This window comes from Mytilus californianus, unplaced genomic scaffold, assembly GCF_021869535.1.
Source record: "Mytilus californianus isolate M0D057914Y unplaced genomic scaffold, xbMytCali1.0.p SCAF_1, whole genome shotgun sequence".
Taxonomy (NCBI): Eukaryota; Metazoa; Mollusca; class Bivalvia; order Mytilida; family Mytilidae; genus Mytilus; species Mytilus californianus.
The window spans coordinates 98,423,650-98,437,488 of NW_026262581.1; the positions used below are offsets into that span (position 1 = coordinate 98,423,650).

The window sequence follows — 13,839 nt, forward strand, 5'->3', positions numbered from 1 at the left end:
TAAACATGACAACACAGAACAATCCTTAATCGAGCACACCTTCTTAAATACAACCTACATAGCGAGCTTTTTTATCTATAAATTTTGATAATAAATGGAAAATATTTTGATTAGAAATCAACGTTAGTAATAGTTTGTATCTCAATTTTCAACTGTTATCCTCCACGGGTGATTGGGGAATAGAAATGTCTTATTCCTAACGACAGTGAAACCCTTGCCAAAGTGGGGCGTCCGTTCGACTGTGCGGGATGTACAACTACGCAGCCACGTCCGGTCAGAATGGGGACGTTAAATCCGATACCTCGTGTAGAAAGAGTCTCACTCTCTTTGCACATTAAGAACACTTGTAACAACTCGTTGAGGGGTCCGTAGGTGGCCTGTTGCAAGGCACAGTTTCTGTCCCTATCCAATATACCCTCATTTTCTGTGGCAGTCTAAAATTTCACCGACCTTTATCCCAGATGGCCTCCATTACATGACTACCTATTGCATGTATTGTTAATTTGTTCTCGTCCTTACTATGCATGAGATATTTGCCACTGGACATTAAGCAACCATCAATCAATCTATCAATTTTAATCAAGAGACAGATTCTGACAATCACTGATTTCGACATTTCTGAACTTGTCAGTAAAATGTCCTTCTTAAACATTTTTTCACACTAAACATCATTATCTATATTTATTTATTAACGAATCAACATGTCAATATTCATGATATACCTGTTTCCTATAAACGAAAAGTAATGCAAATGAATTGCTCTTCTATTTAAGTTTGCTAATAGAAGTAAAAACATGAGATCTACAATGGCTAAAATTATTTTCAGTCCACCGATTAACCTTATTGTAAAATATAATTGTTTAATTGGAAAGAAATAGATTCCAATTTTCTGTTTACTGAACATTCTTGTTTAGACATAAGATTGTAGGCAGACATATTACCTTTTCCCATTACGTTGATTGGATAAATGTTTTCGTTTAACATTCTTAAAAATATTTTATCCATACCCTTGGGTTTTTATAGCAAACTGAATTCTTAATATGGATTGAGAAGTTTACAAAAAGTCATATTATGGTATATTATGATATTCAAAAATGCGTTGATTCATTAACTGATAATTTTGGCCCTGAATATCATGAAAAAATATTAACTGTGGTTATGTAAAAATTTGATGAAAACGTTTTATAAAATATCTCAATATTATAGTTGAAGAAGGTTTTAACCAATTACATCATAAGTTATGTACTTGTGACGTCATTCGTGTGGGTGAATTTTGTTAAACCTGATTTTGGCATCATTTGGCAAAAGGAATGACAGTTTTCTGACAAATAAACAGTGACACCCCTCGCCAAAAAATGTTTTTGGTGAAATATTTTTTTTATATACCATATTCTTTACTTTTCAACCAGAATTTTAATGAGCAAGGTGTGGCTCCACATATGACATTATTAAATAAGGTAGAAAAGCTGACAATGTTCTTGAAAAATGGAATAAATTGAAATTATTTCCTATTTCAGGCTAATATATTTATGATATATCAAGCAGATATATGATTTAGTGTATTATACTTTCAAAAATAATACACTTAGCAAAACATACAAATTAAATATACTAAAACAATTGTAGTTGAAAATATACACCTATACAGGACAGTTTATTGGGGTTACTGGCTTTACTCCTTTTAAGATTTCACTGCACAGTGTTGTTATCTACTGAGAGATTATCTGCTAAAGACAGGTAAACTCTGACTTCAGTTTATGTGACGTAAAAAAAGGAAAACAACGAGAAACCAAATCGGAAACAAATACTGTAAGGTAAAGAAAACAGAAACACTATTGCCAACAGAAAAACGTCCAAAATTTACTATACAGAAACAGGATGGTGCAATCCCAATCCCACCAAAACCGATATAAACTCAAGTGTTTATGAAGGATCAGTAGTTCCTGATCCACAAATGATAAAGATTGCACTAGATCGATAAGTCATCTAAGGCGATCGCAAATTGGTTAATGTTCCTAGTCTAACCGTAAGGCATAATCACATTAAAATAACGTATACATGTATTTGAATTAAACTTAAACCCAACACGGTAATATTTGTTTGTTGTTCATCTTTGTTGCAATAAATATTCATCGTTGATAACCATTTGGCCTCATAATATGTAAAGTCATGGTAGGTTTGATTTTCGATTGCATGATGATTTGACCATATCTAATTTTTCACTAAACATAGGTCAATGTAATTACCAATCGTAGGCCAACTATGTGCAGATAGTTTGTATTTTGACAAATGTTTTGCCATATGCAAGTAACTTGCACACCATTTGTGTGATACAAATATGCAGAAAGTTCATCTTTCGATCACTTTTCAACTTTCAAAATGTGTACCAAATTTGAATGCTTTCTCACCTCAATTTTAAATGTTCACATGCTATTACAAAAATTGTAGATATTTCAGAATTTGTATGACCAGTTTGTGTATCTTTCTACGATAGGTCACAATGTCCCGGTTTTGATGATGATAAGACTGTTTTTGCTATTCTATCATTTCCTTTGTCGTGAGATCTTGGCTTTTTATTTTTGTAATTACTGTTCTTAATAATATATATATCAGTTGCAGTAATAAAAAGGTGTATTCTCTTGAGCAGTTTTGCCCCGGTTTTTTGCTGCTGCTACGGCTCGAACGTGAAGTTTTTCTGTGTCCTCTTTGATGGCATATTGCTGCTGCTGCTCGATGCTCGTTTTTACTGCTACGGCTGTTCCACCAAGGTGTGATCACCAAAGCTCTTAGCTGCCCAAACAATATACGTGTTAAAAGGTATGATGATTCCCAATTTCTTTTGCCATCTTTTCTAAGTAAGCAAAAACGTCTTTATGTTCAAATCTCTCAGTCGATCTTATATTCTTTTTTTGTTTTCATTTTTATTTTTCAAGTTCAGTATCGTATAACCATTCATTGGAAATGCTACTTTCTGTGAAAACATTATTTGATTTTCTTTTAACTGTATCTCTGACGGGTTGTCTATGTAAAATCCACGTTAATCCGAATTTTTCTGTTTTCTAGCCAATTTCAACCTGCTCCATTTTTTGTTATTTTTTCGAAATGCACAGGAATGCGCCAAATATTTTTTTCTTGAACTGCTTCAGGCTGCTGCTATCATTTTTTGAGTTGCTCTTGGCTGCTTCCTATTGAAAAGGGTATGGTCCATGCTGATCCAAACCAAAAATGAACATCAAATCAAAGAATAATGCAATCAACAACATGACTGAGTAGACATATTTTGCAACAGCAGCAATACAATATGCAATCCTGGACCAGCAGTATCATAACCCCCTACCCCGAGCAGCATTAATGCCTCCACAGTTCAAAAATATTTTAAATTACAAGAAAGGAAAATCAATTACTAGTACTCAAATTAATTACTAGTAATTGAATTTGTTAAAATGATTGAGCATACCAGTAATTCGCGAAAGTAAAAGCGAAGTTGTAAAAAACAGCGAACACAAATTTTATTTTAATTTTACATATGAATTATGCTAAATAAATATACACCAGTAAATAAAACAAAAAATGGGGAAAATCGTGAACATCGGCGGGTATTTACATTATCAAGATTTTGTTTTTGATAGTCTACAGATTTTTCTTTATAATTTATATACGAATACAATTAGCAAAAAATCGATTGGAACAAAGAAGGTCCTGTGAAAGTTTAACGCTATTACACTGTTGTGCTATAAATTATGAAAAGCGTAACTCTGTATCAGCCATTTTGCTAATTATTGCAAATGCTAAAGGGTATTTAATTGATAAGAAAATAAACTGACTTATTTTCATGGTTATCTTTTGCCGCAAAAAAAATGCAAAGTATCGCAATAAATGTACTGCATGTAAAAATAAGTTACTTTCGACTTTCAATAGTCAATTTGAATCATCATTATACTTCCATCTTTTCTAAATCAAACAGTGTTATTCTATAACAATCTTTTCAGCGTGATATAAGGATATGTACCAGGTGTAATGCATGTAATGCTATACTAGTTACCCTAGTGTAGCACTATAGGAATTGTGCATGTATATAATTATATAATGAAAATGAATTTTTGCATTTAATTGAATGCATGTTGTACAATGTTTACCTCGGTGATAGAGCAGAGTACATGTATTTTAAGCTGGTAGTATTTTTGCAGAGTTTATGAAAATTGGATAGAATTGATATTTAATTATTTTTTATTCAGTCTTTGAAAACTATGAAAATGTAAGAGTCTCAACGAAATGGCGATAAAAACTCACCGTTAGAAGTAACCAAAAGAACATCACATTTGAATTAAGTACAATTAACAATAGGAGACAAACAATTATTTCTTTTGTTGTAAATTGTAGAAAATTATTATAGAATCTTGAGTATCTATAGCAAAAATATCAACAAGGTGACGGATTTTACTTTTACTTTTTTTTTTCAATGGAATGCGAACATAGCTTTTTTCTCACAGATATTTAATAACATGAAAAGGATGGTTAAATTGGAAGGTTGTAAGAGTTAACGTCTAGCTTCGATATTTTCATATTGATGAATAAGTTCCCAGTCTCTTAATAATGCATATGCGAGATCATACCCAGGGGATGATAAAATACCGCTAAACATTTCAATGGGTTTTTTATATGGAAAAAACCCTGTATGGTGGCGCATTTCTATCTGGAAAGCTGTTGCCACCATCCCAATGTAAACATCTTCTATTTGGATTAACCGTACATGTCGTATTCCTATTGAAAGCATGTGTATCGTTTTCATATTTGTTAATATGGTTCCTCCTATAATATAAGATGGGAAGTATAGGAAAGGATAATCCTCTAACGAAATATAATTTTTTGAAGTCATAGATCTGTCTGGTCGGGATAAGTTTACCATAAAACCCAACATTACCGTATCTGATTGGGCAATGTTTTGTTTGGCTATATCATACACATTTATTGCGTTTACTAAGCGATCATCATCTACACAGTGTACATATTCGGTTCTGATATTAAGCTTCGATAAGGAAAGAAATGCATACACAGTTTTATAAACTAAATTTTCATATTTATCTTCTATGTTTAGTTGAATCACATCCTTGTACCGTTTTGATTCCCAATCGAGAAAATTGTCCATATTATGTGATTGACCAACGACAAAGACAGTTTTTATTCGAAGGTTTTTCACATGTCCCCACGTCTGACGAATAGCTTCTCGTTTACCAAAATTAAGTATGTGGGATTTCACAACAAACAATAATTGAATGGATTCAAATGCTTCAAACACTTCCATCGGATCTTTCCTAAATACTTTATCCAGTAAAAATGAGTTCAATGGCATGATGTTAGATCTTCCCGTTTCTTGAATATCAGATAAGATTTTGTCAGTATTATTCCAAAATGATCTCCGTTTTTCAAAATATAGCGAGTACTGTAAACCTTTCAGTTGTAATATGAAAAATCCACACATGAAACAAATAAAGAATTGAAGTCTGCAATGAAATTAAAGAACATTAAGATATAATGAATTGATATCGTGATTATAAATTAAATCAAATTTACTAAATTGTAAAGAAACTGCTTTCTGCGTCCAAAATTACAGAATGATCTATATCTATATATATATATATATATATAAGTACGTCTGAACCAGTGACAACTCTACGACAGATGTTATCCATCGGATCACCAGTGATGGTGATACAAGGCTGAAAACACATTCTGTATACATAATTCGTCTAAATAACAGCCCAACAATGTTAGATCTGTAAGTTTGCGGAAGCAAAATTTTTTGTTCGAATACCGACCAGGGAAGAACAAATAAACTTACTTCCACAAATTTACAGATATAACATTGTTAGGCTGTTATTTAGACGAATTATATATATATATATATAAAGTCTCTGAATAATTGTATAATAAAAACTATAACACAATTTTCCATACGTTTCGACCATTACGGCCTTCTTCATTGGAATAAATTACAACATTGAAACAACAATTACATCGCTTGGATACATTATGTTATAAAAACTACTATGACGTTCATTTGCCGCGTTTTTTTCTTTTTTTTATAAATATTTTCACTATCGTTCATACATTGTGTTGAGTCCATCAGGCTCTAAAGTTTTTATTTTTTTATCCAAAAGGCTTCTTCAGTTTTTCTGTAAATTTCTGTTCCAAATACTCTTGCTATGGCGGTAACTTTTTAATTTTTCATCGAATGATTATGCTGAATGAAGTGGTTTGCTACCGGATCGTCTGTTTTGTTTGTTCGTATTTTTGAAAAGTTCAATAGCATCCGTTGATAAAGTGTATCACCCGTTTGTCCTACATATATAAGTTTTTCGCATTTTGTACAGTTAATTGCATGTACTACGCCCACGGTTTTACAGTTTATTTGTCCCTGAATGGAAAATTCTTTCCCGGTGTTGTCACAAAATACCTTGGTTTCATTTATGTGTGAGCATAATGCACAATTTTTACCGCATGGTCTACAGCCATTAGTTTGTTTATAAAATACTAAATTGTGCTTCTTGTGCACTAAGATGTCTTTTATGTTGTTGTCGCGTTTAAATGCTACGATAGGCGAATCGGGGAATATTTTCTTTAGCCTGTTAGATTGATGGAGAATTTTTAGATTTTTTCTGAGAATTGAATGTATATTTGGAAGCGCTTTGGAAAAAGTAATCACCAAGGGTATTCTGTCGTTTTCTTTCTTTGGTTTGTACTGTACTAGATCGTCTCGGTTTAGAATGTCGGCTTTTTTCAATTGAACTTCAGTTGACGAGTTATTGTATCCACGTTTTTTCAGGTGCGTTTTTATTTCTTCTCTTCTAATTTTGTAATTTTCTTCTGTTTAGCAAATTCTTTTGACACGAATACCGAGTCCATATGGTATAGCATTTTTTACAGAATTTGGATGGCTTAACGAAACATATAAGTACTGGTGTTTATCTGTCGATTTTGTAAAGAGATCTGTTTTAAGTTGTCCGTTTTCTATGTTTACATACACATCAAGAAATTCGATTTTTTCAGTTGAGTAACGCATTTCTGTTTTAATTCGCGGATGTAAATTATTGGACAATTCGTGAATTTTTTTTAATTCATCTAAACCATGTTCCCATATTCCCAAGATGTCATCAACATATCTCCAATATTAAAACGGGTGTAAATTGCTGTTTTGAAATAAATTTTCCTCCCATTGTCCGAGGTAGGTGCAAGCATAATTCATGCCTAGATGGGAATCAATAGCTGTTCCTTCTGTTTGTAAAAAGTGCTTTCCGTTAAAGCTAAAATTATTATTTTCAATGACTAAGTCCATCATTTTAAGAACATTTTCAGTTGGGATTGATATATCAGATCGATTTTCTAATGCTGTTTTACATGCTTCTCGTGCTTCTTTTTGTGGTACACTTGGATATAATTTAGTTACATCTAAACAAAAACATTATTGCGTTGTCTGGTAATGGCTGTTGGATTGCTTTTAGTTTGTTTAAAAAATCTGTTGTGTCTTTAATATAGGTGGGCAAGTTTCGAACATTTTCCGAAAGTTCGTTTTCCACTATTTCCGCGATCTTTTCTGTCGGATGGTTCCGCCCATTAATAATTGTTCTTACCGGATGATTTTTTTTGTGCAATTTTGGATTTGCTTGTACTTTTCCAGGACATGTTCCTTTCGATAGTAGATATTTTTTCATGTCTTTGTCTATTATGTCTCTTTTACATAAATTTTCTACAAGTTTCTTTACTTTATTTTCTGTGTGAGATCTTTATCTATTGCTTTGTAAGTATCGTTGTTATTAAATAATGAAAAAATATCTACTATTGCCCACCTATATTAAAGACACAACAGATTTTTTAAACAAACTAAATGCAATCCAACAGCCATTACCAGACAACGCAATAATGTTTTGTTTAGATGTAACTAAATTGTATCCAAGTGTACCACGAAAAGAAGCACGAGAAGCATGTAAACAAGCATTAGAAAATCGATCTGATATATCAATCCCAACTAATTTTAGCTTTAACGGAAAGCACCTTTTACAAACAGAAGGAACAGCTATTGGTTCCCATCTAGGCATGAATTATGCTTGCACCTACCTCGGACAATGTGAGGAAAATTTATTTCAAAACAGCAATTTACACCCGTTTTCATATTAGAGATATGTTGATGACATCTTGGGAATATGGGAACATGGTTTAGATGAATTAAAAAAATTTCACGAATTGTCCAATAATTTACATCCGCGAATTAAAACAGAAATGCGTTACTCAACTGAAAAAATCGAATTTCTTGATGTGTTTGTAAACATAGAAAACGGACAACTTAAAACAGATCTCTTTACAAAATCGACAGATAAACACCAGTACTTACATGTTTCGTTAAGCCATCCAAATTCTGTAAAAAATGCTATACCATATGGACTCGGTATTCGTGTCAAAAGAATTTGCTAAACAGAAGAAAATTACAAAATTAGAAGAGAAGAAATAAAAACGCACCTGAAAAAACGTGGATACAATAACTCGTCAACTGAAGTTCAATTGAAAAAAGCCGACATTCTAAACCGAGACGATCTAGTACAGTACAAACCAAAGAAAGAAAACGACAGAATACCCTTGGTGATTACTTTTTCCAAAGCGCTTCCAAATATACATTCAATTCTCAGAAAAAATCTAAAAATTCTCCATCAATCTAACAGGCTAAAGAAAATATTCCCCGATTCACCTATCGTAGCATTTAAACGCGACAACAACATAAAAGACATCTTAGTGCACAAGAAGCACAATTCACTATTTTATAAACAAACTAATGGCTGTAGACCATGCGGTAAAAATTGTGCATTATGCTCACACATAAATGAAACCAAGGTATTTTGTGACAACACCGGGAAAGAATATACCATTCAGGGACAAATAAACTGTAATCCGTGGGCCTAGTATATGCAATTAACTGTACAAAATGCGAAAAACTTATATATGTAGGACAAACGGGTGATTCACTTTATCAACGGATGCTATTGAACTTTTCAAAAATACGAACAAACAAAACAGACGATCCGGTAGCAAACCACTTCATTCAGCATAATCATTCGATGAAAAATTAAAAAGTTACCGCCATAGAAAGAGTATTTGGAACAGAAATTTACAGAAAAACTAAAGAAGCCTTTTGGATAAAAAAATTAAAAACTTTAGAGCCTGATGGACTCAACACAATGTATGAACGATAGTGAAAATATTTATAAAAAAAAAAGAAAAAAACGCGGCAAATGAACGTCATAGTAGTTATTTTAACGTAATGTATCCAAGCGATGTAATTGTTGTTTCAATGTTGTAATTTATTCCAATGAAGAAGGCCGTAATGGCCGAAACGTATGGAAAATTGTGTTATAGTTTTTATTATATATTTATATATATGTAACAAGTCTAAAAGGGAACAACATCACCAAAAAATGATAATAAAATGAACAAATGTTAAATATTTCGGATAACAGATAATATCCTTCATCAGTATGATCACGATGTAAAATGAATCATATCAATCTAGTCTGATTATAAAACTATAACAATCTTGAAATTTATACAATAAAACAGTCAAAACTGAACATCATAGAGACGCTTGTCAATTCTAGAAATTTTTAAACATGACGTAGGTTATGTAGCTATTTACAACAGAGATTGCAAAGATATGCTTCAAATAAAAATAGTAATGTGCGATATGAACTGGTACAACTCTAAAATTTCAAAGGTGACGACAGTTAAGATGTTACAACAACGATTGCGTGGAAATACATTCCCAATAAACATTATTATATTTGCCTTCGGGTTTATATGATCCGTTCATCCTATTTCGACTCTTCAAAATTCAAGAGTCTATCCTAAATTGAGGTAAGGTATATGGCCTTCTAAATACCGTTTCGATTCCTAACATCACTGAAGAGACATTAATTGTCAAAATCCGGATATGGTGTACTAAACCGACTACATTGAAGAAGGGAATCGTCAGCTTTCAAACACTAAATTTTACAAACAATTAGAATGTGATCCTACAAAAGAAATTAGCAAACAAATTAATGAGGTCCTTTCAGATATGAATAGCAAAAAGCACATAGATGACGACACGTACGACTATCTACGCCCTGATGAAACCTGCACAGCCGGTCGATTTTACTTGCTCCCAAAACTTCATAAAGAAGGGATTCCGGGAAGACCGATAGTATCTGCCAATGGCCATCCAACAGAAAAAATATCTGAATTCGTTGATTACCATCTTAGACCACATGTTAGAACAATGCCATCCTACATTCAAGATACAACAGATTATTTGAAGAAAATGGATTCATCAAATCCCTTACCAAACAACACAACATTGGTATCGATGGATGTGTCTTCTTTATACACCAATATTCCAAAAAATGAAGGAGTAGTCGCTTGTGAACAAGTGTGGAACAATCATAAGGACAAACATCCCCCAACAGACTGTCTGGTTCAGTTGCTGAGAATAGTGCTCGAAAACAACAATTTTGTATTCAACGACCAGCACTACTTGCAGATTGACGGTACCAGTATGGGAACCAAAATGGCACCTTCTTTTGCCAACATTTTCATGGGGAGTCTCGAAGAACATATCCTTTCGAGTGTACCATACAAACCCTTGTCTTGGCTCCGTTATATTGATGACATCGACATCAAATGGATCGAAACTGCAGAACGTCTGCAAGAATTTCTCGATTTCTGTAATAACTTTCATCCATCTATAAAGTTCACATCTGAAGTTTCAAATGAGAAAATTGCGTTTCTCGACACCACCATAACTTTAGAGAACGGAGTCATGACAACCGACCTTCACACCAAAAAAACTGATAAACACCAATTTCTCTCTCCGAAGAGTTGTCACCCTAAACACTGTTCCCGGAGTATTCCGTACAGCCAAGCCATCAGATTAAAACGGATTTGTTCATCGGAACATAGTAAATTTACTGGTTGGTCCTTTTTATAGACTTCTTGTGTACAATTTGGAGTTTAGTATGGCGTTCATTATCACTGAACTAGTATATATATTTGTTTAGGGGCCAGCTGAAGGACGCCTCCGGGTGCGGGAATTTCTCGCTGCATTGAAGACCTGTTGGTGGCCTTCTGCTGTTGTCTGTTCTGTGGTCGGGTTGTTGTCTCTTTGACACATTCCCCATTTCCATTCTCAATTTTATTCTATATATATATATATATATATATATATATATATATATAAACAAGTCTAAATTGAAAACAACGTTCAAACCTATGATTGCGTTGGATAAAAACCGCAATTTTTATACTTGTGCATGCAAAACAAATTTCTTGTTAGAGGGTTCTAAATACAGCACAAACACTATATATATATATCAGCACAACAATGTTAAATCTGCAAATTTGCGGAAGCAAATTTTTGTTCTTCTCTCGCCGGTATTTGAACTCATGCTATTGGGATATCGAGACAACACCGCCTGCACTGTGTCCAGCGCTCTAGACCACTCGGCCACCTAGACAAAACTTAAAATTCAGCTTTCGGTGGCCTAGTGTTACCTTTCACCGTCAGTAGAATCTAGAGTTGTGACACAGTACATGATATATTAGGCATGAAGATGGAATTGATTCCAGATTAGCTAAATTATCTATCGTAAAGGATCGTAAGATGCAGTCACAGCAATAATTATTTGACAAGTACGTCTAAACAAGTGACAACTCTACGACAGATCCATCCATTGGATCACCAGTGAAGGTGATACAAGGCTGAAAACACATATTATATTCATAACTACTCTAAATATCAGTGTTGTGCTGATTAGTTAAGATTATGCTTTAGAAAACTGCGAACTCATGCTATTGGGATATCGATACAACACCGCCTGCACTGTGTCCAGCGCTCTAGACCACTCGGCCACCTAGATTGAACTAAAAATTCAGCTTTCGGTGGCCTAGTGTTACCTTTCTTCGTCAGTAGAAAAAGTAGTAAAGTGTTGTGCTGATATTTATAGTAGTTATGAATATAATATGTGTTTTCAGCTGTGTATTACCTTCACTCACTGGTGATCAAATAGATGGATCTGTCGTAGAGTTGTCACTTGTTTAGACGTACTTGTCAAATAATTATTTCTGTGACTGCATCTTGCGATTCTTTACGATAGATAATTTAGCTAATCTACAATAAATTCCATCTTCATGCCTAATATATCATGTACTGTGTTACAACTCTAGATTCTACTGACGAGGAAAGGTAACACTAGGCCACCGAAAGCTGAATTTGTAGTTCAGTCTAGGTGGCCGAGTGGTCTAGAGCGCTGGACACAGTGCAGGCGGTGTTGTCTCGATATCCCAATAGCATGAGTTCGAATCCCGGCGAGGAAAGAACAAAAAATTTACTTCCGCAAATTTGCAGATTTAACATTGCTGTGCTGATATTTAGAGTAGTTATGAATATAATATGTGTTTTCAGCCGTGTATCACCTTCACTGGTCATCCAATGGATGGATCTGTCGTAGAGTTGTCACTTGTTTAGACGTACTTATATATATATATATATATATATATATATATATATAAGTCTAAAGATTTGCACAACAGTACTAAAATAAGATGGTAATATACGAAGATGATGTAATAAAATCGTCTTGACACGATTTTATTACATCATCTTCGTATAACTTTAAAAGACTTATATAATTGTTTCCTTATCTGCGCAGCATCGTCTATTCTAGAAGATCCGGTATATGTTAAATTTGCTGGTTGGTCCTTTTTTAAAGTGTTTGTTACTTCAGTGGTCTTACAGAGATGGAAAATTGTATCATTTAGTTATATTTCTTAATAAGATTTTATTTGCATTTAAGTATGCATATAAGTGTTTTATCATTGGTGGCATTTGCTCCTGCTTGACTATTACTTACAGAACAGACCGGTCGCTGGTGCCTCCGTTTTTGGTATGCCTCAAGTTATGCATTTCTTGTGTTAATTTTATTTTCATAATATGACATAAGAACCCACCATTTTGAAGTCAGGAATATGACAGTTGTTACCCAGTGATTCCGCTGGTTCATAAAGTCGATCATCCTTTTTTGTCAGGTTTTATACAGACTTTTCCTATAATTTATTGTGATATCATTTTGACGTTTTGACTTTGTGTGGATGCATGCATTACAAGAGACGTTGGCACTGTCGACGTATTCGATCTAGCTCTGTTTGAATTTCTTGCGATCCCCTCAGTTTACTTACTGGAATTCTTTTTTATTTCTTATAATCACACATTAAAAGAGGTCAAAAAGACTTAATAATTGACCATGACAAATTTAATATTGAAATAATTATCAAAGGATTCTGCGATTTTGTTGATAATATTGAGGTGAACAAACTATGCATTTCATATTTAGATAAAGTATTTAGTTGATTCCAGTTTTAAACTTTGTATTACCGTACCTAGAAATAGTGTTATATTTTGATGTGCGTTTTGCAATGATTCACACTTTTTCGAAAGTTCACAAAAAATTGACTGGTGTTTAGAAATATGGTCATCCCATTACTCACACCTTCAGGCAATAAAACTCTTTCTAAAGTGGGATGTCTGTTTTGCAATTATGTATGTATAAACACGCAGCCGGGGCCTGGCCGGAATGGAGACATTAAATCAAATGTCTCATATTGCGTGAGTGCTTATCTCTACACTTATTAAAACTAAAATTATTACCTTCTGGCAAAGGCCATAAACTTTGTTTTATTGTTTATTTACTAATGCTAGCGTGAAATTGATAACGCGTTGTTTTCATTTTTTACAGCACTGGGTCCATACCTCTGCTGATGAAC

The 13,839-nt window shown here is 33.5% G+C and overlaps 1 protein-coding gene across 1 annotated transcript in view; it reads right to left on the reverse strand.

Moving 5' to 3' along the window:
• Nucleotides 1-667: 667 nt before the first annotated feature.
• Nucleotides 668-13,839, reverse strand: part of LOC127727056 (beta-1,3-galactosyltransferase brn-like) — a 32,521-nt gene continuing 19,349 nt past the window's right edge. The window contains exon 3 of the mRNA XM_052234472.1: nt 668-5,501. Within this exon, the coding sequence (XP_052090432.1) occupies nt 4,538-5,501 (964 nt within the window). The 3' untranslated portion in view covers nt 668-4,537. The remainder of the gene's footprint in view (nt 5,502-13,839) is intronic.